The sequence below is a fragment of the Beta vulgaris genome, chromosome 7 (assembly GCF_026745355.1).
Source record: "Beta vulgaris subsp. vulgaris cultivar EL10 chromosome 7, EL10.2, whole genome shotgun sequence".
Taxonomy (NCBI): Eukaryota; Viridiplantae; Streptophyta; class Magnoliopsida; order Caryophyllales; family Amaranthaceae; genus Beta; species Beta vulgaris.
The window spans coordinates 33,286,447-33,314,278 of NC_079208.1; the positions used below are offsets into that span (position 1 = coordinate 33,286,447).

Sequence of the window (27,832 nt, forward strand, 5' to 3'; positions counted from 1 at the left end):
ATTAGTTTTAATCGTTGTATAATTTGATAAAAGTGAAGAACCCACCTGTTTAGTTGAGCTAATGAGTTGTCAAATTATAAGGCATCATCACCTCCACCTTTTATGAGTGCAATTAGTCTGGACTTTGTGGATGGAAAGACAAGATTTTTTTTTTCTTATCTATTTCTTTATCTAAAATTAGTAATTGGGTTGTAACGTACACAACGGTTAGTAATTAAAATAAAACAAAAAGGAAAGTGTAGTAAATAGTGAAAGGCAAAGTATCCTTTTTTTTTTTTTCTTTTACTTTGATGTAGGGTAATATGCTCTTCATGGGAATTAGGAGGCGTGTCTTTCAATTTTTGGCATAGGAAAAGTGGATTGCACCACTTCATTGGCAAAATGGAAAGAATATCATTAGTAATTTTTTGCATACAACTACTTTTTAAAGGGTATCCTAGATTGAGCACCACCAACTATTTTGTTCTTTTCTGATTCTTATTTTGGGCAAAGACCAACGTCTTTTAAACTATGTAATACTATAAAGAAGGTAATAAAAGAAGCTTACATGAAGAATGTATACAAGGAGACAACTTCCCAATTTATCAAAATCACATTTTAGATGATAACGGGTATTTGGACCCGTGCAATGCACTACGGGTCTGTTCTCCCCATCTTATTTTCAGTTCAGTTCAATTCACTTGAGTTCAGTTCAGCTCTGGACAATACTTTTACTCTCACATATCATTATTCATTTAGTTCAATTCAGTTCAGTTCAGTTCTGTTCAATTTAGTTCATTTCAGTTCAATTCAATTTAGTTTAGTTCAGTTCAATTCAATTTAGTTTAGTTCAGTTCAGTTCAGCTGTTTTATGCCGATGAAAACAGGCCCTACATGTTTATGTCAATAAGAGGAAACTGGGTAAGGAAAAGAAAAGTTGAATTTTTTTATTTATATAACTCGTAACCCATTAAGTTTAGTTGGTGTCTTGGAAAATTCTATGAAGAGGTATCGTACGAGTATCAAAGCAATTGGTTGCCATTAATAACCAATGACGATGTGGAAAAAATGAAGGTGGGACAAAAGATAAATATAGATTAATGATGATCAATACATATACTCTACCAAATATGACAACTTGGTGGAGTTACTTCCCATGCAGAATTAGAGTGTGTCTGTCTAATCAGCATATTTTCCAATTTTTCATTATGAAGTTTTGAGTAAAGAGTAATGGATATATCGTTAGATGTGTCATTAAAAACTGATTAAGATGATTTTAGAATCTCATTAACATTCAATCTTATATTTGGTTTTGCAAGGGAGGAAAATCTTTTGTGAGAATTAGCTAGGCATCTTCAGTAATCTAAAAACTCGCAACTATTACAAGCTCGATGAATACTACACGAGAAAAAGGATATTTCTCATATTAAAAAGGAAAAATTGTTTTAAATAAGTTAACCTTTGCGCGGTCTTCTCATTTTAAGTCTACCTTTTGATTATCCCTGATTGAGTTAGGCTTGTATGTTTGTTTTCTTCTATTAAGTTTTAACCTGTTTGTGACTTGTTTAGTAGGTTAATTATAATATATTTTACAATGATTCTTCTTCTAAAAAAGTGAGGGAGGTGAGGGTGGGGATGAGACATAGTAACACGTATCATAAGTAACCTACTAAACAAGTCACAAAAAGGTTGAAACTCAATAGAATAAAACATACATACAAGCTTAACTCAATCACGGATAATCAAAAGGTAGCCTTAAAATGGGAAGATCACGCAAAAATTGACTTATTCAAAACAATTTTTCCTATTAAAAAATAGGTATGTAACCCCCAATTGTTTTCGAGAGGTCCAAGCCAAAACTTTAGCTACAACTCCAATGATCTTACTTTTTTTTTTAGCAAGAAAGAAAAAACTAGGTAGGAACCCAATTAACAAATCACCCTAAAACATCCTTACGAATGATCTTGAAAAACGTAATATTAAAGGAGTCAAACCAATAGTAAACATTAGACAAAGAATGGTCACGATTAGCCATCTAATCAGCAACATAAAACGACGTTCACAATTTAAGAAAAGAGAGGTAGGCAAGAAAATGTATTGATTTAGTACAAATGTTGTCAAAATATTAGGAAAGCATGAAATTCAATAGAAATGGATTGAGATCCCACGCCAAAGAGCTTTTTGTACACAAAAACCAATCTTCAATGAAATACAAATGTATCAACAGCACAGTGCCCAATAACAAAGTAGTATAGTCCTTTCACTGTTTTCACATATATTGTCACAGCATTTGCAAAGTCGACCAATATCACCTGGAAAGTCTACTTAATTAAACATTATCATCATCATCATTTTCATTGTTGCTTCCGTTGTACTAACCTCACCCCTACGTTATGTGAAAAAATTCGCTGCAGATACTTTCTTATGTGGCGGTGAACCCAGTTTCTAGGCCACCAAAGAATTGAGAGAAAATTATGGTTGCAGGTTGGCTTATCCACAGTAATTCATTGAAGGCAGCAGAACAGACAACGCTCCATCTGACATTCAAAGTGCATGAGGTTGCGTGTCGGGATTAAATACATCAACCAGAGACCGGTGAATCATCTCAAAGCTGGTAAAGGTGATCACAGCAGCTGGTGTAGTCCTAAGCAGATTGGTGGCACAACCACGGTAAAACCCTGACATGCCTTCTTGTTGAAATACTTTCCTAACACAATCAATCACCCCCAAGTACCGTTTTTCCGAATGGTGCCCTTGCTCTTGAAGCCGTGATCGAACCACCTGCCAGATACCTCATTCTTATCAGATTATAGTCTAACACAGTTGTATAAAAGTGAACAATAATACTTTTACATGTCATGATCAGCATTAGGGAAGTAATTTAATGGCAAGAGAGATGGGGAGAAACCAACATATTAGCAAATGACAGAGGGTTGAAATAACGCATCGACGAATTTTCTATATGCTGAAAGAACTATAATTGATATTTTTATATCCTTTAACAATTAACAATCAAATGACAAAGAAATATGAACATTTCCTTTGACATCAAGAATATATTGGAGGCTTTAACAATCAAATGACAAAGAAATATGAACATTTCCTTTGATATCAAGAATATATTGGAGGGCAGTGGCTTCACTATCAAGAAAGTAATTGTGAAAATATGAACTATTCCAATGCACATCATTGCACACGCTTCTATTTTCACTTGTCCCATAATGCTCATCTTCTTTATGCTAGTAAGAATTTAATAAGCACTAGATATGTGTCGACATAATAAATTCAGCTACGTAGAATAAAACAATCATCCAAATGCGAAGAACTTACGGATTAATAAATGCAACATTGACCAAGAAATGATACTCACGACTCACGAGCAAGTCATCGACAAAAATAATTATAGGAGGCACTACAAACATAACCTATGTAGTACAGAGAACAGCATTGACATTTTAATTAGTGAAAATATAGGATCATATTAGTTCCACACTTTCCAACAACAGATGCAGTCAATAACTTTTATAGCCATGTTAGAAATATCAGATAAGCTCTAGGCAGTATCCCCAGAGTATGTTACTCAGACACGGATTGAGTGTCTACTCGGATACGGGTGTCCAAGTGTCCGACTCGGCTATTTTGTAGAAAAAGTCAAGTTTTTAGTTTAAAATGAAGTATCCAAGTAAAAACACTCCGTTTTTGAGGTCAATGAAGGTGTCGGAGTAACACTGTCCCCAGAAACCCATATCGAGTAACATACCAGAACTTGAAGCACAGAAATCTACCCAACCATAGAATACCCCATCAACTAAACTAAGAATATCACAATCTCCTAATATGGAAACAAAATAACACTAAAACAGAAAATTATTTAGCACATCCCCCCCCCCCCCCCCCCAAAAAAAAAGAAAAAATGTTCAAAAACATTAGTAAGAAAAATCACCCTCAATGCAATAATTACTTTACACTAATCTCAATTAATGAATAGGATTACATGAAACAGATTTGTCTACATGACGATTACAAGTTAAAAGATAAACACATCATTGTTCATTATAGTCAGAACAAAATGAGTTTGACTAGCTAAAATACTGAACTCCTCACGGATTGAGACAAAGAGTACAAGACATCTGGACTCTAAATTGTCTACTGAAGCTTATAGGCTTTCCTTTAACCAGCATCATAGAAAAATAGAATATGCCAGCTAATTGAACTATAAAGTTTCGGAGGTTGATGCCAAAGATTCATTTCCAACATGTCCCCATCAGCCTATCGTTATTGTAGGAAACAATTCATAGTTAAACAGAAAGTGCTTAAGAGGACCACTCCTCAAAAGTCTTCACAAATACCTCATGAGGATATGTTAGTGTAGATGCAAATATCTTGGAGACTGATGAGGCAACTGCAACATCACGCGCAGGAATCTTATCAATGGCAGTCTCATCTAAAAGCACAAAACAATAGGTCAAAATGGAGATCTGTTCAGCTCAAAACCACTTCTCACTATAATGAAGCAATTGAAGTACCTTTGTTAGCCAAATAGCTTTTAACTTGCTCATATATAGGAAACTGGATGGCTACATGACTGATTCCAGCCAACGCAGGGACCAGGCCACTGTTGATCCATATACATAAAATAAAACAGTCAGTCAATGTTGCTGTGGCCTGTGAGATTACACGTTTGGTCATTATGAACTGACAACAAAAGACATAGAAGCACAATAACATTCCAGATTATGCGAAATGATTATGTGAGTTGAAGCAAATTCGGTCATTACTCCATTTCAAGTGAAGTCAGTGACTTACAATTCCTTGCCTCTTAAATCAAAATAAACTAAACTATAGGGCTTAATAACCAGTCAGTACTTCTCATTTGATAGGAGATAATAAGCAGTCATTATGAATTGGATTAAGAGGCTTACATAAATTTTAGCCACTATCGACATTATAAAAGTGCGTCCATCAACCCCCCTATCCTCAACCCCACCTATGGCAGGAGCCTCATCAGAGGCGTTAGGTCAGGTTAATGTTATATGTGAGAAAAAGTGAACTCAGTGTTGAAAGGCGCAAAGCGTGAAGCAAAGGAGGCGCAAGGCGAAGGCGCACACATCCCGTATGCGGTGTCCGAATCCTTAACTATCAATTGTAGAACATAGTTTATGCTCAAACAACATAAAAATAATTAAAATAAACTATAAGCTGCTGTAACTTAAACTATAAGCTGCTGCCCACTTATTGTAAAATTAGCTACTGTGGTCTCAATGATTTCTTTTTTTCAAGTCTACCCATGAAATTGATCTACCTGTTACCAGCAACTGTATTTAAAAACCAAATGTAAACTTCATTATTGTTTGAAAAAGAATCTGACCAGAGGCTGAAAACGACAGAAGCAGAACAGAAGAAGAAAAGGAGAGGAGAAGGAAAAAGACAAAAACAGAGAAAAGAAGATAAATTAAAATGAAGAAAGAAAAAGAAACAATTACTTATGACAAAATTAGGGTTTTTTTTCAGATTAGGGTTTTGATTTAGGGATGAAATTTAAGCAATTTTACGCAATTACTTAAGGGCTTTTGTTCGAATTTGAGTTTTAAATCTTGGGTAAGTTCTAATTTCAAGAAATTTCACTTTATGAAAGGTTTTTAGCTCATATCTTCTTCCCTTCTCACACATCTAGCCTGAAAGCGACTGAGGCAGCCGCCTAGCGCCTCCCCAAAAAGTGGCCTGAGGCGCACGCCTGCATGCACCCATCGTAGGTCACCTCGCCTAGGACTTCCAAGGCGATTTTCCGCAAATGCGCCTGAGGTCGCCTAGCGCGTAGGCCCGTTTTTTAAAACTAAGAGCAGCAACCAGCAAGAATCCAGTGTTCTGTAACCTTTTTGATAAAGTTTTGATAATTCTCCCTCTAAGGATTAAATATGATGTTTTATCTTTTTCTGTTCTTCAAACAGATAAATTTAAGCCTTCATCCTATTTTGATGATTATGCCCCTCATTTTTGCAGGCTTTTTATGCTTTGTTGTTTGTTCTCTATTTATTTGTGTGATTATAATTAAAGATATTAATGATTAAAGTTTGTGTATGGACGTGAAACTCTACATGTTGCAATTAATATGGAACGAGGAAGTGGATATTAGTGGTCAAAGTAATTATTCAAGTACCCAGGGAGTAATTGCTATGTCAAACAATCTTGTGGCTCCTTTTGCTATGGCTCATGAACTGGATTTGAGTGAACTTACATCTATATACTTTAATGCCACATATTCTTATGAATTAGTCAAGGCGAAAAGGTTACAAATCAATTTATTCGTTTTATTACTTTCGACCAAATGCAAAACTTTGACTTTCAAAGTCTCCAATCATATCTTTGACCACTTATAAGTATTATAACTTTTATTATGCATTTACAAATATTATAAAAAAGTTGATACTTCGACAATAAATATTAAATCAAATCTAAATGCATCTTACATGATGATATAATCTTTCTATATAATAGTAATAAATGGGATCAAACTTTGTGAAGTTTAACTGCAAAAAGTCAAAGTGTTGCATTAATTTGAAAACAGAGGGAGCATGTAAAACAAAATCTTAAACAAGGTGGAAGAAAGGCGAGTAATCTGCTTCTATGGAGCAGAAATCCAAGGACCGGTCATGCCAAGTAATTACAGAACAATTGAAGCCGGCAAGGGCCTAACTTGAAGCTAAGAAGCCCAGTAGTTTAACTTCTTGCCAAGTTGAACAAGCAATACTCTAACTTGTCTAATAATCACTCATTCGAGAAGATAACATACTACTAATATCCATCTTGTGTTACTTAAGGTCGGATCTCGTAGTGTCCATACCCAGAAGTGACAAAGTGTCCATAGCCATGCCCCAGGGGCGAGGACCCTAGGTGGGTACTTGAGATAAAACGAAGAGTCAGAGTAACATAGTATACATAACCGTTTGGAGATTTTTCTAATTAGGTCTTATGTTATTAATTTAGGACCATTTGTTTGTAAGCAATCGTTATCAGAAGAATGACTAAGTTTGGGGATATTTCATAAACTTCAAAGCATTCACGCTTAAATTAAATGAATTTCGAGAAAGTATTCAACATGTTACATGACAGAGTAGATATTACTGGGCTTTGGGTCATAATTATTCTCTTTTTTTTTTTCCAGGTGAATCTGGTGAGCAAATACGATATAGAGAGAGATGACTGATGAGGACGACTACAAGTCTATGATATCAAGTTGCTTAGGTGTTAAAGGAGTCGTAACTTGTTTGTAGGGTGACTGGTTTCCAGTGGTGGTGAACAAAATAATTATGCATGAAACTAAACTAATTATATAAAAGCCAGTCGTAGCGTAGTGATGACCTGTGTTTCCAAGTTGGGACACAGCAGTAACACCCCATATGAATAGAGGATTTTGAAGATTTTGCTGCAGATCATAGTCTATTGTTTAGAAAATACATCTATATAGCACATGAACAGGTTGGGGTTTACAAGCACAAACCTATACAGTCCACGAATGCCCTCCTCTTGAGCTATTCTCCTCAAAGCAGACAAAGTGCTCTTGTATGGAACCACACCTTTTCTCATTCCTTGCGTCTGTACAAGAGAAAATAAATGAATGCTTAAGCAACAAATAAGAAATTACTAATAGATCATAGATGTATGAAATCCTATTCCTCAAAAGACTGGGGAAAGGTGAGGGACCTAGATATCGACTTACATTACCCTGCATGCAAAAAGGACATATATTTGAAAAAATGAGAAATAAAATAGGACTTTCATTAAAAAGAGACCAACCTGGAATCTCGTCTTTACAACCCAAAGAGGATTTGTAACAATGACTGTAGCAGCCCCAGCTCCAGAAGCAGCAATCACATTTGCACCCACTGAAAGCTGATGCCTCCCATCTACTCATGTACCACAACCGGAAAACTGTCACAAACTTGCGAAGGATATACGACAGACAAGGTAGATATTTTATGACAGGATTAAAGCTCCATACATCCTCACTACCGAGTTCCGACATAGATAAGATTAGGCTATGGTTAGAATAATTCTTATATGAGGACGTAAGAACTAATAACACAAAGCATTAATCTTTTTCAAAACCAATGAGTAATCCATTTTGGGTAAAATGTAACCATTTTTTCCCTCGAGGGGCCAATCTTCCAAATCATAAAATTCTCAGGTTAAAGGATTACCATGAAATATCTTATTTAAGGATTACATTTTACTAGAAAAGATTATTATTCCACTGTTCATATATATATAACCTTAGTGTACAGACACAGAGCAACCCCCTCTTTATAACAAAAAGGTCAGCAACTAACCATCTGAGCCAAGCAGGCTTTTTAGCTGTTCGTACATCGTAAAATACACCTGCATTTAATATACAGCCAGGTCACTTGGTTGAAATCAGATGTAAAATAGTTTAGATAAGTGAACACATGTTCAAACAGAACGTTAAGCTACACACGATAGAAACACACAGAATAATATGGTTCTGATACTATTCCCCATTGTATTCTTAAAATTGCATCAGGCTTGGCAAAATTGTGAGCCGAAATCAAACAAATAACTAAGATTTTCATCATCAGTTAAATCAAAATTGGTTATTTCAAGATTTAGGTCCATTTCCTGAAAACGCAACAAACCAACATAAATCTCTCTGCCTGACAGCTATGGCAGGGAATTAAAACTCTCCCGTTCCGTTACAAAACGGCCGTTCTGTAACGGATTTTGGATTTGCCGTTTCGCAAAATCCCTTTATGGAACACCAAAATAAAATTCACATACTTCTCGCCGTGTTGTCCGTTCCGTAACGCGAACTTGCCGCGTTAGAACGCTTTTATTCCCGTTACATCCGTTCTTTTCAAACATTGGCCATTTTTTTTTATGATTTATTTATAGTTGATGAAACATGATATTCTATTAGATTTGATTATATTATGTTGTAATAATGCTTTATAAACTAAAAAAAATGCAAATAAGGTTAAAACATATTAATGTGAATTTTTTTAAAAAATTCACGCCGCTTTGGCCGCGAATGTTTTATTTCCCTGTTATAAGCCGTTCCCGCGATAACGCAAGTGTTCCCGCGAACTTTTTTTTTCCCGTGAGCTATAGTCACTATGCATGTCGCTTTATTCTAAAAAGTGACACTACTTGTAAACTGCAACCTTGGTACTATGTAATCCGCCCTGCACATTAGATGTAAAAAGGGTAAAAGGAAAAAGGAGAGCCAAAATAAGCTGATGAGATGGATTTTAACGTACCAAAGAATAATTCATAGAATTTACACCATAAAGAATTATCCTAAAATCACTCCAACCTGGTATGAGGTAACGTATCGCCCCAAGGAACTACAAACCCGAGAAGCTAAAGCCTATTTGATGGTTGCCCCGACAACAGGGAAATAAAGAAGGGCAACAAAATCAAAGAATCCTAGAATGTTTGTACACCACGAGAAAGTCAAGAATGAAATCCTCTACAACCCAGGAGAGCCATCTTAATTAAATGATGCAAGTTCATTAAGTACAACTCGAGACTCCTTCATATTCCGTAAATATATGAAGAAAACCTAGCAATCTGAAAAAAAGAATGTTAAAAGGCTGAAAGGAAGAATTTACATGGAGGACCAAAATCAAGGTAAAAGGAAAAGAATGACAATCATATTTGCATCTAAAGACTAAAACAGAAAATAAATAAAAAATCCCCATAAGTATGAGCCCAAAAGAAACCTAAATGCTACACTTGATCATACTAGCTGGTGTAAATATGGCCTTATTTATGGGCCGCTAAGGACAGCGACACTGAATTCTTTGTAGGACATCCAATTGATTTCACCACCGTGCCTCCTCGCTGGAAGGTCGAGGCTATGGCAGAGTCCACTACGACGACACTCGAGCATTTGAAGTTGTTTCTGCAGTCTTGGATAATTAGGCTCATTTTTCTTGGGTTGGGGTGGGTCCCCATGTTATGGGCACGGGTATATCATATGACAGCAAAAGTTAGCATTGTTGGTTACTGATTGTCAACTTTTATTATGTTTGCCTCTATTTTATTTCTTTATTGTTTTGAATCTTTTCGACAACCAAGATGGATTACCAAATTGAGGGTTGTGTTCTAAATGTTATTGTCTATTGATGCCTTATATTTGTTTAAGATTGCTCAATTATAGCATAGAAATCATGTGTTGGCAAATTCGCTATCTTGGATACAAGCAACTTTATTTAATTAGAATTGATAGAGAGAAGGAAGAGTGTATGTTATTTCTTAATTGAACATTATAACAAAGCTAAAACTTATGAGCTAACATACTAAGTAAAAAACTAATTAGAATCACAAATCACTAAAAACAATATGATATATCATAAATATCACAACTAAGTAAAAACAAATTAGAGTTTTTTGAGGGGTTGGGTCTCTCCAAATATAAGATGACCCTAATTCTCTTACTTAACACCCCCCCCCCCCTTTCTTTGTATTACAATTTCCTAGATCCTATTTTCTCTATATAACTCACTCCCACATGTCAGTGTAATAATAATTCAAAACCTCACTCAATTGCAAGTGCGAGTGTTCCACACCTCCACTACCTTCAGCACCATTGATAGCTATTCTTTCTTTTTTTCGAACAGTCCTTCCACCCTTACTACATTCCTCCAAGCTCACTAAATCACTAGGTATCATGCTTACAGAGAAAGATTTAGTTCACTAATCCTGTTTTGAATGATGTTTTACTCTATAATGCTTTCCAATTAGTCTCACCTAGTTAGGAAATTGGGGAAGAATTGTGGCTCCATAGATCTGAAACTTCGTAGACCTGAAGCCTAGAGCATTCAATGAATTAAGGGAAGAGATCCAACCACCTTAAAAAGGTATGAAAAATTGTAAAGGGAGATCGTAACATGATACAAGACAAAGAATAACCTAAGAAGTTTTTTTTTGTTTTCTATTCTTTTGCACAGGAAGGTGAAGGTCAAAGAGTAAGAAGAAAAAATTTAAGAGCATGTTATGGAATATGATCCAGCACTGCAAGAAGGGTTGACACACACTTTGAGCTAAGAGATGCGGCCGCATAAGCAATTGCATCCCTCTCACATGCTAAAGAGTTCTTTAATCAAAAGGTCTAGGGAGTGAATACGTCATGTCATAGTGCGTAATGCAACCAGTCAATCCCACCCCCTACTCCTTGGGACAAAAAAAATCTTAGAGAGTATAAATATACACAATTTCTTGAGTGGCCCCTTTTGACCAATTTCCACCTCTTCCTCTAGCTTGCCCCTTCACAACTAAATTTGCTTTTCTCAAACAATGGTTCAATCAAACGCTCACTATTAATCATGCTGATAGAAAATGTTTCACTTTGCTACTTCCTATCTGGAAAATCATTTCCCTCTATTGTCTTCTGGAATCTCACAACAGCTCTCCAACTCAGTTTCAACTTTTTAGAGAAAGGCCATGGCTCCATAGAACTACTGCAAACTAGCCAAAATCAGGGGGATCCTCATGGCAATGATAAGTCAATAATTGCTGGTTATCAAGTATGTCAAATTCACCGGAAAACTCTTGGGATCGTTTAGTTCAAATACAATGGTATGAGAACTGAGAAACCAATGATTATGGATCAAAAATCCAACCATTTTTTAGATGTTTGGATTACTAAAAGTATGGATTTAGAATCGATTACAAGGGGGGTATAGGGTTAACAATCACAAGGGGGTGGTGGCAGGAGATTCCATGGCTTAGGGGGGATGATAAACAAGTGGGTAAGACCTCAATCAAACAACTTTTTTCATCATTGATAGCATCTCAGTTCCATCTCATTTCAAACCATCAACCAAAGCATGTCTCTAATACAATTAAGAGATATAATATGTAGATAGATTCTTACTTCAATTATGCCTTATGAGTGTTCACAACAATAAGTTGTCTCCAGAGATATCATGAAGAATAAGAATGCAGTCAAACAACAAAAGATGTGGCAGTTGAAAAAACTTAAGCCACTTACAGCCCAATTAGGAAGCAAAGCCAAGACAGTGGGAGAAAGACCACGATACATTCCACGCAAACCCTCTTTATGAAATATCTGATTCAAACTAGAAACAATGACGCCACCTGAACGGGTGAAAAGAATTAGACGTTACAAAAAAAGGAAATATATAATTAAGCACGTAATAGACATACATTAAAGATTGCTAAAGAAGTCAAAGTTCTCCAAAGGCTGTTCATTTTTTTTTGGGGGGGGGGGGGGATGGTGGGGGATTCCGATCAAAAACTTAAGAAGTGGTTTACAACCTTATAGAGAAAATCAGAAAACTTATAGAGAATTATATAAGAAATCTATAAAGGCCAACTTCTATGGATGAAAGATACTTTAAGTTGACACACAATCCCTGTCCACTTCTTCACCCATAGAACAAAAAATTCCTAATGAACTGAGGATATGTCATGTCGTTTCTATAAATCAGAGGCATTTAGTAAAAAATAAGCTTTCTGTAACGGATTTTGGATTTCCCATTCTGCGAAATCCCGTTACGGAAGGCCATAATAAAATTCAGATACTTCTCGCCGCTAACGCGAACTCGCCGCGTTAGAACGCTTTTATCTCCATTACATCTGTTTTTTTCAAATATTGGCCAAAATTTTTTTACGATTTAACTATAGTTGATGAAACATGATATTCTATTATATTTGATTATATTATATTGTAATAATGCTTCATTAACTAAAGAAATGCAAATAAGGTTGAAACATATTTATGTGAAATTTTTTAAAAAAAAATTATGCCGCGTCAGCCGCGAAACGTTCTATTTCTCTGTTATAAGCCGTTCCCGCGACAACGTGACCGTTCCCGCGAATGCGGCCGCGTTTTTTTCCCCTGGTGGTGGTGGGGGCGTGGGGCTGACTTGTGGATTGGTTGACATAGGTGGTAGATGGGTCAGTGTTGGGTAATGGGTACGGAGGTGAATGATGGTTTTAGGCTTTGTTTGGTATGAAGGCTTTGGATGGAAGAGAAAGAAAACGAAAGGTAAAAATAAACTTTCTCATGTTTGGTAGAAGAAAATAAGAGTGGTTTGATTGGAAAGGAGAGGAAGTGGAAGGAAAAGAAGACTTTTAAATCCTTGCTTCCCTTTCCTCCCAAAATCGAAGGAATTTGACAGGAAAGCAAGCTAACAAGCTTTTTACCTATGTTTCTTTATTTCTTTCCTTTCTTTTCCTTTACTAATGACAACCAAACATGTGATTCCGCTTAAATCCACCAATTATACCAAACGGTGAAAACTACAACTACTTTCTTTTCTTTTCTCTTCTCTTCCTTTCTTTTCCTTTCTCTTCCTTTCTTTTCCTTTCCTTTACTAAAAAAATACCAAACAAAGTGTTAGTGTTTTAAAGGTTAGAAAGTAGTAGAGACGTTTAGGGAATTCAAATCCCAGGGCAGGGTAGGGAATTATGAAACCGGAACAGGTGCAAAGAAATATCTAAAATAGTCAGCCAAACATCCAATAAAGAAAACCAGAGTGCTCTTTACCTTTCCCTTTCTAGATTACCCTCAACCAAACGCACCCTTTCATTTGTACCTACTATTTTCTTGTAGTATAATACATCGACATTAGCTTCAAACTAGTGCAAAACCCCATGGACCATAATATATACAAAGTCCTATGCTTGACAGTTGACACCCATGACCCAATTGCCTGTTAATAATAAGTTAATAACTAAGCTATATTAACCTTATTCAGATAACTGTTCCCTTACCCAACAAAATGCCTTCAAAAATAAAAATCACTAGTCCCCAACCATTCTGAAGTTCCATTTATCTACTCGAAAAAACCAATTCAACCTACTATCTCAAATATCAGCTAGAAAGGAACTCCGCCTACCTCTCTTAACAAGTAGATGATCCATCTCCCTTATCCTACAAAAATCCTCAGCAATTTAGGTCAAATTTCCCCGCCTGGAACCTGCCCTTTGCCCATCATAATTCCACCAATAATTAAGAAAATTCAAATCATACATGGCTATCATCATTAACAGAAAACATAAACTGAAACAGTAGTATACTAGTATTTCCAAAGTACTTCAAAACTCGTTAAAATAATAATTTATAGATCACAGAACATTAGAAAAGCTTAAAACATTTTTAAGGTACAAGCAACAAAGTTAACAAACAGTTCCAAAGACACAAAGTACATCAATAAAGAATAATAATAATAGCAGTCAAAAAATGGAGCAAGAAACAATGAGCGCCAAACTCTTGAGAGACAAAAACCAGATATTCTCATATTATTAGTACTTAATCAACAAAAAACACAAAGTACCTTTTGCGGCTCCATTTCCAAGAGAGGAAAGCCCGTGAACCTGGAGCCTCGTTTTAATAACATCTAAAGGACACACAAAAGTCGCTGCAATTACACCTGCAAAATTCCACCAACTTACAATTATAAAAAGAAAATACGGCGTTTTACATTAGTAGAGTATTAATACATTTCCTACAAGAGAATTTATAGTGTTATTAATGCTTAGTTATTGCTTAATATTTCCGCGGATAAAGAAAGAATCAGTTTCGAATTTCACATCATAATAATCTAATCAAGAAGAAACTCAAAATTAAACTTTTACCAGCAGCAGCACCAGCGCCTGCATTACAGAGAATGGAATTATGAGAATCAACGGAAGTCATGGCAGCTAAATTGAGAAAGATGATCAAATTGAAATCTGCAAATTCGTGAAGAAAGAGACCGAGTTCCAAAAGAGTCCTCTTTGAAGAGGCAGATTGTCAAAAGGCAGGCTTGCATTGCCAGAAAAAGACTGGAAATTTGGGGCTAATTTCCGACGATATTGCTGATAAAAGTTAGGGTTTCCGATTGAAGAATCGAGGTAACAAAACAGAAATTTATAAAGAGAGATAGCTTAGCGAGGTCTAGCCATAGATGGAGTCGCCTTCCGAGAAGAGGAGAGAGAGAAAAAAAATTGATGAGAATTGAGAAAAAGAGGACAGTTTTTCAGGGAGTAGACTTGAATTTTGGGAAATTGGGGATTCTTTATTTATCTTTTTTATTAAATGAGGTAGTTGGAAAAAAGGAGAGGTTCTTGAATTTTGTATTTATCAGAAATTCACAAGTCGATTCGCCACGGTGTAGGCCCAGATCCTTATCAGTATTTTTTATCATTATTAGTAGGAAAGATAATTGGTGTGAAAATCAATTACTGAGAAATGTTGTTGTCGAACGACATTGCTACATCTGTCTAGTGGGTAATGTACCCACTACTAATAAAATCATTAAAATATTATTAATTATGTGAGTTCGATTCCACTATCATCACTTACCATTACTTTCTAATCTCTATTAGTAGTGGGTATATTACTCGGTGGGTAGACTAATTATTTTCCGTTTTTGAATGCGGGTGATATTCCACTGAGGTACCACCTTTCCCTCGAAATGTTCATCTGTATACTACTTCTTTTTTATATAATTGTAAATTTAATGAGTATTTTTAAGACTTGTAACATCAAGATTTTTTTCAATATTACTCTCTTTCTCTCTTTCATTATGTGGGAGTTATTTCTCCTTTTATCTTTCATCAGTTTCTAATCCATGTCCCCAATATTACAAGTATTAAAAAAGAGGGTGAAATATTAAATTTGAAATTTTTTTCGTAAATTTGTGGGTGTAATTGTTACACCAAGTAACACTTACGCCTTGTTTGGTAAAGAGATGTTTGGGAAAAATTTAGAACTTATATTAGAGGATTTGACTAGTCAATTCTCTAATTATGTCGTAAAATTATTGAAAATTACATTAATAAACAATAAAGGTACAACAATAGATTATGTACATGTCTTTATTGGTCCTTTTACATAATTATTTAGCAATAAATTATCAACTACTTACCAAACACCTTTTTACAAATCAGCTAGTCAAATCACTTAATACAATTAACTATTAGTTATTAATTAATATAACCAGTTATGAGCTATCAGTTAATACTATCAGCTAATACTTAACAATTATTCGCTAATTATCAAACATAGCATTACACATTTTTCAAGAAGAGAAGAGGTGTTAGTGTTTGTGTTGGACAATAGTGACACGTATGCCATCCATCACGTAGAAGTGGAAATTTTTTTGTTTTTATAATGTTTGGGGAAGTTGTGTTTATCTTACTTGATTGGTGCTTTTGGATTTGGGTTGTGGTGATTGTGTCATTGGAAATCAACATCAAGCAAGCCCACTTTGAGGAGTCAGAGGGACTTGAGACGTAGGTTTTTTTTTTTTTTGTCTTTACTAGCTAGTTTGTACCAAAAAAATTAGAGCTTTGCTAAACAACGCCTAAAATTTTCCTATTAACGCCCTAAATACGGTATTTTATACCGTACTTATATCCTTACATTTCTTTTCTCTCTCCTCCCCTTGACTCACTTCCCCAACCCCACCTTTTCCAATTTCAAAAGTTCTTACACCACCACCACCACCACCATCACCGACCATGGTTGCTCAATGCAAGAAGAAATGAATGAGAAGCGAATGACGAGAAGCACCAGCCCAATAATGCGTGCTCTTCTGATTTTACCTAAAGCTGGAAGAAAGCGTAAACGGCATTTGGCTCTACCACCAATCCTCCCCCAACAATGGAGCAAATTCAAACAGAGCTCTAAATTGCAAACTTAAAACCTATTGCCAAGGCCTCCTCTCCTCTGTTTTTTCTTCATTAAAATTTTTTTTTTTAAAAAAAAAAAAGGGGGGCGCCCTTGACAGGCGCCCCTTTTTTTTTGAATTTTTTTTAAAAAAAAAGTAGGTAGGCGTCCACCATGGACGCCCCACCACCGGTGGAGGCGTCCATGGCAGGCGCCTCACCATGTGGTGGAGCGCCTGCCATGGACGCCTCCACCGGCGGTGGGGCGTCCATGGTGGACGCCTACCAATTTTTTAAAAAAAATTCAGAAAAAGAATAAAAGAGAAGAGGGGAGGGTGTGGGGCTACGGGGTGGTGGTGCAGTGGTGTGGCGGCGGAGATGCGGCAGCGGTGGTGTGGTGGCGGAGGTGCGGCAGCCAGTGGTGAGCTTTGTCAACATGTTTGGTTTTTTTTCTTTTTTTTTTAAGAAAAAACATTATGGGAGGTGGTAGTGTTGGTGGTGGTGGAGGAGGCATGAAGGTGATGGTAGTGTGGAAGAAGAAGGAGAAGTGAGGAAAGATGAGAAAATGAAAAAAGAAATGAAAAGTACAAAAATATAGTATTTTATACAAATACAGGGTGTTACCAGGAAATTCTAGGGCGTGATTTAGCAAGAGAGAAATTACTTTCACTATTAAGATATATGGTAAGAGGAATGAATTTAGTCGAATATCATTAGTTATCAAGGGCGGGGCAAACATAATGGGGGTTCTATACGCTCTCTTAAAATTGGGCCCTTCATATTTAGTTCATAAAAGATATTAGATTCTCAATTAAAAAAAAATACTTTATATTGAAAACAATATATAATTACATCATATTAAAATAATCTAAACACATCTACTGGAAAATCGCAAAAAAATAAAGGAATGTGAGTAGAAATTAATGAGAGAGTGATGATTAGTTAATTCCTTTTATAACTTTTTGTGAGGAAACTATCTAACTTATTTACTTTCAAAGTCTAGATAAGATATTCTTCTTTATAAAATCATTAACGACTCCAATCAAATTATATACTCTTTTTACTAACTAATGCATTTAGATTATGAACAATATACCGTAAACTTTTATCTAATTAAACATCTTCTTAGAATTATTGTACTCAACCAATTTCAGAAAACCATTGTAGTTATTTTAGTTCATCATCATAAGATTACCTATTCGATTCACATATTACAATAATAAAGACTTTCACAAACTAACAAATCTTAGTTCTCATTTCTTACTTTATACTATAGAACTTATCTTTCAAAACTCAATAAACCACTATTATAAACATATAACCAGATTCTAGGAATTAAGAAACAAACCTAGGAACTTGATCGCATCCCTAAACACTAACAACCATCAATTAAAGCACAAAGTAATAATAATTCAACTAAGAGTTCCAATCAGTAATCAATATACCTCAACCATCATACTAATGACCAAATATAATCATTCCATTCTAATCCGCATATCACTCATCAATGTAATTAAGACCTTGTTAAGTAATTTCCAAACTGGAATCGAACATACGTATTTAAACTCGGATATTAACTCATCTTAGTAAATAGTACCAACTAATCTAAGTTTACTATATGATAATCTATTTAGCAGTTGAGATAAATAGTACAACATTACTCTAATTTATTGATCTCCTTAACAATCACCTCCACAACAACAATAACGATACCAATAAAAGTTAGCTCAACTAAAACATACAATAACTAATTCCCAATTCACATTTATAGTTCCAACTTCTTATATATAAATCTCAAGGATAATATCATCATCCTGAATTTTATAATTCTTGATCACCCAGTAAGCTTAAGTTCTATATCATCACTTCGACAACAATAACATTAAATATCACTTGTTCTGCCATAATCTCAAATAAGAAAATAAATTTGATTCACTATTTACCGACAAGACTACTTTTCCTGTTGCAAAAATGTCTAATACAACTACATAATTATATCTAATTTAATCTCATTGGACTTCCAAGAACCATAAACCAAATTCTGATTGCATACTAAGTGAGTCATTCGCATACTCCTACGTCGACTAACCCGACACCCAATTATGAATTGATACTTGTAAATTAGCAACGTAACTAAACTTAGTAAAAACAACCCAATTCATCACATGATTACATTTGCAGTTTAAGGGATTAGAGAGATAACCTGATTAAGCTTACAAAGGAATCCTAACAACAACGACAACCACTACTACATAGCAACAACACAACAACAAGAGCAACAATATAACAACAATAAAAACAACAATATAACAACAACAACAACAATTCAAGAATAACAGAACAAAAATACCAACAATTACTACATAATTGACATTAAGTAACACATTTAGGTAACACTTTTTAAAATGTAGATTTTCTATTCATTAAGTAACACTTTTGTAACTCTTTGTCCATTTGTAACTTTAAGTTAACACTTTTATAATATGTAACATTTTATAAGTAAAACTTCTGAAATGGTAAACACTATAAACTTTGTAATAGGTAACACTGCACTTCTGAAATAGTAACACTAGGATTTTTAAAATAGGTAACACTTCTAAAATACTAAAACTAAAAACTGTAAAATACGGACTTTAAAATTTTCCTTTAATTAATTAGCTTTTAAACATTTGTTGTAGGTCAATAAAAGTTGGAAAAAATAATAGTAAGCCAAACATCCATTAACCATTGGCGGTTTTGACGCAATTCTTTGCCTCTACGAAAGTCGAAAAATTAGAGGAAAAAATTGAAAGGAACCCCCCCCCCCCCCAAAATTCCCTTTCCTTCCATTCCTTTCTAATTTCAATTTCTCCAATTCCAATAATGCCCTAGAAGCTACAAGACACCGACCACCCTCCCTTTCCAATTTCACCCACCCCGGCTCTCTCCTAGGTCGACTAATATAGGGTATTGATATTGAGCTTGCTGCACAGAAGTAGAGAAACTAGGGTCTTAATTCTCCTCCACGAATTGTGTCCTCGGAAGCCACCGACTAATCTTCTTGAGGCTGCTGAGTTCTCCGGTGGATCTTCACGCTGCTTGCGTTGGTCCATACTGTATGGCTTCTTCTTTGCTAATTTCTTTTTTTCGTTGCAAACTTGAATGTGACATCATAATTTAGTGCTTGACAGTTGCATATTTATTCCTTGGGATTCACTTTAGATGAAATTAATTAGTAAAAATGGCAGCTTTATAAGGTTTTCTTTCTCTCTCTAGCATTTTTCCTTATCTAAATTGCAAAACAAAGCAGCTAGTTGGATTAAAGATTAAGCGTTTAAGAAACATTTCCCTTGAACATTTTGGGAAGATATGAATGTTGATAATATTGACACAATATTTTGCGTGTTCATGTTTATTACACTTTGTTAATTGACTAAAAAAAGCAAATTTATAAATCAAATATAATGAGAAATTCATCGATTAATCTTGAGTGTGTTGCTTTTGGAAATTGAGATCAATCTCAATTCTCAAGTATCTTTCTATTTAATATTCATAATTGTTAGGGGATAACAAAGAGAATTTCCCTTTGAATTTTTCTCCCTAAAAACATGGCAATGATTTTTTTGACATTTCCATTATATAGATCAAAGCATCTTGCGTGAGACGTGTCTCAACCATTTAGAACGACTGAGACAAAGTCAAGTTATCAGTTTATGGGCATAAGACTATCAGTTTATGAACTTAAATAGATATATATCTTGGGTTAAATTGATATATGTTATGGGTTAAACTCATAAATGTCGGGCTTAAACTAGTAAACTGTCTCACACAAGACAATTCATATGTTATAGAAATTATGCCTTTAATGCTAGTCAAATGGAGTTGTTGTAGGCCCTCCCGGTCAAGTCGGGCAGTGCCACCCTACCGAGTGGGGTCGAAGGTCTCAACAGTGGCTTGGAAGCAGGCAACCCGATCGGCCCTGAGAACAATGTGGGTTTGGGAAAAGTTGGTTGCCCAATCGGGCGGTGGTTAATTTGACGCGGGAAGGCGATTTCCACCTGGGTTATAATATGTTATTTAACCTATTTAAGTCGTCATTGGTGTTAAAACACATTTGTAATATGGAATTACTCATGATTAATAAAACTTTTCTCTCTCTCTGCCCGTCGACGTAGCCAACACACCGTTGGTTAACCACATTAAATATGTGTGCACTTTTCTTTGTTTTGCATTCAATATTTGTTCTTTCTCACATTCGTTATAACAAATTGGTATTAGGAGCTTTATCTGAGTGAGAAAGATGTGTGGGATGAATGTGAAAATTGATAAATTCATTGGGAGAAACAGTTTCAGTCTGTGACAAATCAAGATGCGGTCATTACTGAAGGAACAAGCTAAGGGTTGTGGGCAACGTTGGCAAAGAAGTCAATGGATTCAGTTACCATTAAGATGAACGTTATGGAGGAGAAGGCACATTCAACAATTATGTTGTGTCTTGCTAACGACATAATCACTGAAGTCGCGAAGGAGGAAATTTAAACTGCATCTGGTATGTGGTTGAAATTGGAGAGTTTGTATATGACAAAATCTCTAACCAACAAGTTGTTGTTGAAGCAACGTATGTTCAGTTGCACATGAATGAAGGTACACCTCTTTGAGATCACCTAGATCAATCAAATAAAATTTTGTTAGAATTGCGTAATATTGATGTTAAGGTGGAGGTCCTAGAGGATGAGGATGCTGCTTTATTCTGCTTGTTTCTTTACCATTGTCATATGAAAATTTATGCAATATTTCATTGTTGGTAAAGATTATATGTCCCTAGAAGAGGTTATATCATCTTTTCATACTAGGGAATTGCGTCATAAGGCATCTAGTAGTACAGATACAAATAATCAGGCCTCTATATTAGTGGCCAGTAGTAGTAAAGGACGTGGGAATTCTGGGAAAAAGAATTTAAGGAAATCCATCAATTCCAAAAAGGGTCCCAAACCTAATGATATATGTAATTACTGTAAGAAAATGGGAATTGGAACAAGAAATGTCTTAAAAAGAAGAATCAAGAAAATAACTCTGGGTCTTGTTCAGCTGCTGTTGGAGCTGAAAATTCGAATTCTGAGGATAATCTTGCTTTAGTTGCTAATGAAGAAACATATTGCAATGATGTGTGGGTACGTTCTTGATTCTGGAGCGTCGTATCATATGAGTCGTCATAGAGAGTGGTTCACTACTGATGAGAAGGTATATGCATGTAATATTTCAATGGCTAACATGGTAGATTCTGCACTTTGAATTATGTCAGGATTGTTCCACAGATGACCAAGAATCTGATCTCACTTGGTCTATTAGACAGTAAGGTGTTCAATTTCAGAGGTGGGGGTGGAGTTGGTATGTCTGCAAGGGCTCAAAGGATGTGTTGAAGGGGGGGGGGAGTGTGGTACCTTGTATGTTTTGCAGGGTACTACTCTATGAGGTTCAACTGTTGTTGCTTTATCTGAAATTCAGAAGGAGGATATCACCAAGCTATGGCACATGAGCCTTGGGCATATGAGTAAGAGAGGGATGAAAATCCTCTCTAAGGCAGATTTTTGTGTGGCCATAAGGCCATAAATCTTGAGTTTCGTGACCATTGTGTTTTTGGGAAACTACATCGTAGCAAGCTTCCTAAGGGCATTCATATAAAAAAAGGTACTCTAGATTATATCCATTCCGATTGTTGGGGTCTTTCACTTGTGAAATCTTTGGGAGGTCACAAGTACTTTGTATCCTTCATAGATGATTTTTCCGGAATGACTTGGTAAATTGTTATGAAGTCAAAAGGTGAAGCTTTCAAAAGTTTCAAGCAGTGGAAGGCATTGGTGGAAAATCAAATTGGGAAGAAGATCAAAAAGCTACGAACTGATAATGGTCTGGAGTTTTGTTTGTCTAAGTTCGATGAGTTTTGCAAGAATGATGAGATTGCTAGGCATCATACTGTCAGGGATACACCACAACAAAATGATGTAGCTAAATGAATAAATCAGACATTTCTGGAGAGAGCTTGCTTCATGCTCTCTAATGTTGGGATGACTAGAATGTTTTGGGAAGAAGCCGTTAGTACAACATGTTACCTGATCAACTATGGATCTCACTCTAGAATCAATCTCAAAACACCATATAGATGTGGTCAAGTAAACCGGCAGATTGCTCAGAGTTGCGAGTTTTTAGTTGTAATGTTTACTATCATGTAAATGAGGGTAAGTTGGAGCCAAGCGCCAGAAAGGGGGTGTTTGTAGGATATGGGGATGGGGTGAAATATTATAGAATCTAGTCCTCCGTCTGAGGGTAGGGTTATACTAAGTTGAAACTTTGTATTTGATGAAAATTCTATGTTTAATCCTACTGTGAAGTCCATTATTGTAGGAGATAGTGGTAATGTTGATATGAAGGTGGAGCAACAAGTCACTCATGATAAGAGTGATAATCAACACATTAATTCTGAAGCGTGAAATTTTTCAATACCAAGTGAAGAGGCACCTAGTCTTGCTTGGAGCGTCCTCTTAGGACGAATTTTGGGAAACCCCTAAATAGGTATGATTTTCAAGATATGGTGGATTATGCACTGCACGTTGCTGAGGAGGTGGATGTTTATGAGCCATCTACCTACATGGAGGCATTACATATACAGAGTCTACCCATTGGCTTGTTCCAACAGGAGATGAGATGGAGTCAATTCATAAGAACGAGACTTGGGAGCTTGTGCCTAAGCCTCCGGGGAGAAAAATTGTTACATGTAAATGGGTTTTCAAGAAAAAGGAAGGGTTGACATCTACAGAGGGGGTCAAGTATGGGGATCGACTGGTTGCAGGAGGGTTCACACAAAGGGAGGGAGTAGACTACAATGACATTTTTTCACCTATAGTCAGACATACTTCTATCAGGGTGTTACTAGCAATAGTTGCAGATAGGATTTTGAGCTCGAACAGCTAGATGTTAAAACAACTTTTCTACATGGAGAGTTGGAGGAGGAGGTATACATGGCTCATCCAGATGGCTTCGAGGTTCTGAGGAAAGAGAATCCATTTTGCAAGTTGAAGAAGTCTTTATATGAGTTAAAGCAGTCTCTCAAGCAGTGGTACAAGAAATTAGATAGCTACATGATGAAGCTAGGCTACAATAGGAGTTTATATGATTGTTGTGTGTATCACAACAAGATGACAGACGGATCTTTCATCTACTTAGTGTTGTACGTAGCTGATATATTGATAGCTTCTAAGAACAAGTCGGATGTTCAGGAGTTGAATTAAGGAGCTTCTCAGTGCTAAATTTGAAATGAAAGATTTAGGTGTAGCTCAACAAATTTTGGGAAATACTGTCAGAAAACATAACATTGAATAGTCTACCAGCAAGGACCATTTACGTGATCTTAGTTCATTGGTAAGTACAAGTTTTGGACAGAATAGGAACATTAACATCCGACCACTCTTGGTCCTTTACATCATAAATAGAATTCCTTCACGTATAACTTACCCATTTACCAGTTCAGTTCATAACTCCAAGGCAGCGGAACCATTCACATTTGATAAAACTTGCATGTATCAATATTCTTGAACAACACCCATAAATCATAAATAGTATATATAGGATACACATCACTTTCATAACTCACATATAACATTTATGATATCATATACATCACACTTTATAGCATATGATCATCACATGATTAGTATCACATAGTCGTACATACACATACACACGGTCATACACATATTTTATGGACATAAAATATTAAACATGATATATATGAGCAATCACATGTAATGCTAGACATAAAGGTTACACTTAAAGTATACGAGTAATCACATATAATGCTAGACATAAAGGTTACATGTAATATTTACGGGCAATCATATAGGGTGTTAGACATAAAGGTTACATGTAACATTTATGGGAAATCATATAGGGTGCTTAGACATAAAGGTTACATATAACATTTACGGGCAATCATATAGGGTGTTAGACATAAAGGTTACCTTATACGCTAATTTTTTTTTCCTTTACTCCTTAAGTATCATCATCTCTTAATCTCTAAGAACCATCCTACATGAAATTAGTAGCTTTCTTAACCAAAGAAATAGATTTTTGGGTTTCATGAATTATGATTAGAACAAAAAAGTAAGAGGAATGTATAACAATTGGCAATAATAATAGAAAAATTTCAGAGGGTCTGACTCTTTGCTCCTAATTCCAAATTGTATGATTTTTGTGTCTAAATTCAATAACTTTTCGAGATCTACAACTTTCATGAAGGAAGTATGTGTAAATTCTGACTGTAAGAAGAAGATATTGGGGAAAACAATACGATAACCTAAAATAAAAAGAGAAAGAGAGTGGTTATTTAGGGCCATTCATGGGTACTCAACAAGAATAAGACAGAAGTCCACATAATTCAGGAACATGACGACAAACATGACATGATGACAAAAAATTTTGACAGACCGTGATATAATGACAAGTTGATTGACATATTTTACTTCTGGACTATAAATAATCAGTCGAATTAGCAAGAGCATGAGATGAATAGACTGCGCCATGCACTAGAATGTGCGTTGCGCAAACCCTATGTGTCCGACGCAAGAGAAGTGCGCCAGGTGCACATAGTTGCGTTTGGCGCACTACCCCATGGCATGCATATTGTCAATTTGGTGAAAGTTTAGACTATAATGACTATTTTTTAGACGCGATTTTAGGTGCAATACATAGCAATGCTTTGACATATTAACAACATGCAAAAATTGCAATCACAAGAACATGTCATGTAACATGGATGTAAAAAGTTCTCAACCTAAAGTCTAGTTCTACATTTCAACTATGGCCAGGTTCAGGTTAAGGCTGAAAATGGTCCATGACTAAAGAGATTGATCCTACACTTCGTACCTTTGCTTAAAAAAGTGGTCATGTGTAAGATGCACTCTAGATAAATGTCATGCTTGGGTAGCTTTGCTTATGACTAAGATCCAACAATATCGCTCAGGAACCTTTCAGAAGGACAAAGTGCAACCCCTCCCTTCCCCGGGGTGATCTCATGCATATAACATGCGCTAATGAGGCAAGGAAGATTGTCCTTATGGTGGGCTAAACAATATTCATGCATGTGCAAAACAATATGTCATTCAAAAGCATAAAAACAGAATGAATCGTATTTTTCAAGTTTCACCCGCTCATTTAAAAATTTAATTTTTTAAAATCCTCCCCATTGGAGTCGCAAAATTGTAGGAGTGATTTTATTTTGCCTACACGGTGTGAGCACGTATCCACCCCCATTGTTTAGGTTTTATTTAAATACATGTTGAAGTCGCCAATAAGTCTTTAAAGGAATACTCATAAACCTAATTAGATATTTGGGAAACCGTAGGGATAATTTCGGGACTTATCCAATTTCCCCATCATGACTCCATAGATGGTCAAGAACCAAAAATCGGGTTCGGGGGTGAGGGTACGAATATGGTCAAGAACCACGTTCATCCATTGCTGGCCTCTACCAAATAGCGATTCAAATAAAAATTTATGCAGAAGAATAACCATCTAATATTTCCATACACCCTAAAAATATATTAGTCGATTGCTTTTTAGTGATATGTTATTAAGCAATCAATATTACAATAGGTTCCTAACATGTTGTCCAAATTATCTGATTCATATTAGAACAGTTCCTTAGGTCTTGATTAGCAATCGTAACAGCCCACCGTCATATATAACACCTCATAAATTATCCTAGGTTATACTTAATGCATTGGCAGAAGCAAATAAGGAGAAAACGATACAGATGTTATCACCTGCTGGAGTCAAACACATTAGTATGGTTGGGTTGACTCTATGAGCGTAGTTCAGAAAACATACATATTACTAGATACAGTTTAGTTATTACAGAACATAGAGTAAAATAGCGTAAGATATACATTCAAGCATTCTTCACAACAGTCATTTAGTAATAGGAGATGATCATGTTCAAGTTTTGGTTCGCTATGGATTAACCGATACAAATTCCAGAGCTTCTTGGCTGCCTATCTTTTTAATTCCTGCACATAACAAAATCAGCTTAAGCTGGTACACCAACTAATACAAAAAAACTACTTGTCGCGGCTGAAAACAAGGAGTTACACTCCCATATTTCTACAAAAATAAATGTTTTATCAAATTGACTAACACGAGTTTTCAAATACCAACGTTCAAACACATCTATTTGCCAACATCTCATATCATGAGCACAAGTTTAGCTGAATAGAATCTAACATAGGCAGAATAGATCACACATTAAGGTACACCAAGGTGTAGGCCTCCATTCGAAGCTTAAGCCCCTACTTTACTTGCTTGCAAGCTGTTATAGGACATGTTGTTAAACTTAATACACACACTGCTTTTCCCACGCAAAACTAATCCAAATTTACAAATAATATTCACAACTTACTAAAATGGGTTCGAAAATGTTTTGCTTGAATCATTGAGTTGCAAAATCATTCCAAGACTTCGGTAAAAATGATTTGGGAGGCTTACGAAGTAGCTACATTACTTCGTGATGCAAATAAAACCCACGGGCTCAATCAAACAATACAATTTAACTTACAGAGTGGAAATTGGAACATTCATGAGTGAAAATGAGGTTTCGGCTCATAAAAAAAGGTTTCTTTTGAAAACAATCCCTTACATTGAAAGTAACACTTAACGATATAAATTATTTGGTTACCAAGCTACTGTAAATCTCTAATTATTTTAGGGAAATTCTTCCCTTTGAAACTCTCTTGAAAATCAAGCATCGTTCAACCTTAAAATGTGATTTTTCGTGGTTTTCCGACATTAAGTGTAGTGATAAATGATGAAATAAGTTTGACAATTCTCTACTAGTGAAATACAATATCCTATTGCAAAGATTTTACTATAAAAGATTCAAAATATTTCTCCCACAATTCAACAAATAATCACTTCATTGAAATAGTAAAAGAAATGTTGTTTTAACACCTCCTATAGTGTAAATGATCATCTCTTATTAATAAATGACTTTTGTGAATAATGCATGAATTTATATTTTACGCTATTTTACTCTATGTTCTGTAATAACTAAACTGTATTTTGTAAGATGTATGCTTTCTGAACTACGCTTATAGAGTCAATCTAGCCATATTAATGCGTTTGACTCCAGCAGGTGACAGCCTCCATATTGTTTTCTCCTAATTTGCTTCCGCTTGCTATTAAGTAT

The 27,832-nt window shown here is 35.5% G+C and overlaps 1 protein-coding gene across 2 annotated transcripts; it reads right to left on the reverse strand.

Moving 5' to 3' along the window:
• Positions 1-2,060: 2,060 nt before the first annotated feature.
• LOC104899155 (nicotinamide adenine dinucleotide transporter 1, chloroplastic) lies at positions 2,061-15,046 on the reverse strand. 2 transcript variants are annotated; one of them, XM_010686294.3, is made up of 9 exons: positions 14,602-15,046; positions 14,301-14,396; positions 11,990-12,096; positions 8,307-8,355; positions 7,774-7,883; positions 7,478-7,572; positions 4,506-4,594; positions 4,329-4,423; positions 2,061-2,760 (listed from the first exon to the last, which is right to left on the reverse strand). In XM_010686294.3, exons 1-9 carry the CDS (start codon positions 14,660-14,662, stop codon positions 2,524-2,526), a joined length of 939 nt encoding a protein of 312 aa, XP_010684596.1. In that variant the 5' UTR covers positions 14,663-15,046; the 3' UTR covers positions 2,061-2,523. The 2 variants fall into 2 exon arrangements, with proteins under 2 accessions (XP_010684596.1, XP_048503861.1); XM_048647904.1 differs by lacking the exon at positions 14,602-15,046 and adding an exon at positions 13,863-13,948.
• Between the last annotated feature and the right edge of the window lie 12,786 nt (positions 15,047-27,832).

Excerpts from the sequence above, each read along its gene's own strand:
- LOC104899155 (XM_010686294.3), bottom strand. The coding sequence starts at position 14,662 with ATGACTTCCGTTGATTCTCATAATTCCATTCTCTGTAATGCAGGCGCT. Across the intron at positions 12,097-14,300 it reads TGGAAATGGAGCCGCAAAAG|GTGGCGTCATTGTTTCTAGT; the intron begins GTACTTTGTGTT and ends TCACCCGTTCAG. Across the intron at positions 7,884-8,306 it reads AAGCCTGCTTGGCTCAGATG|ATGGGAGGCATCAGCTTTCA; the intron begins GTTAGTTGCTGA and ends GTACATGAGTAG.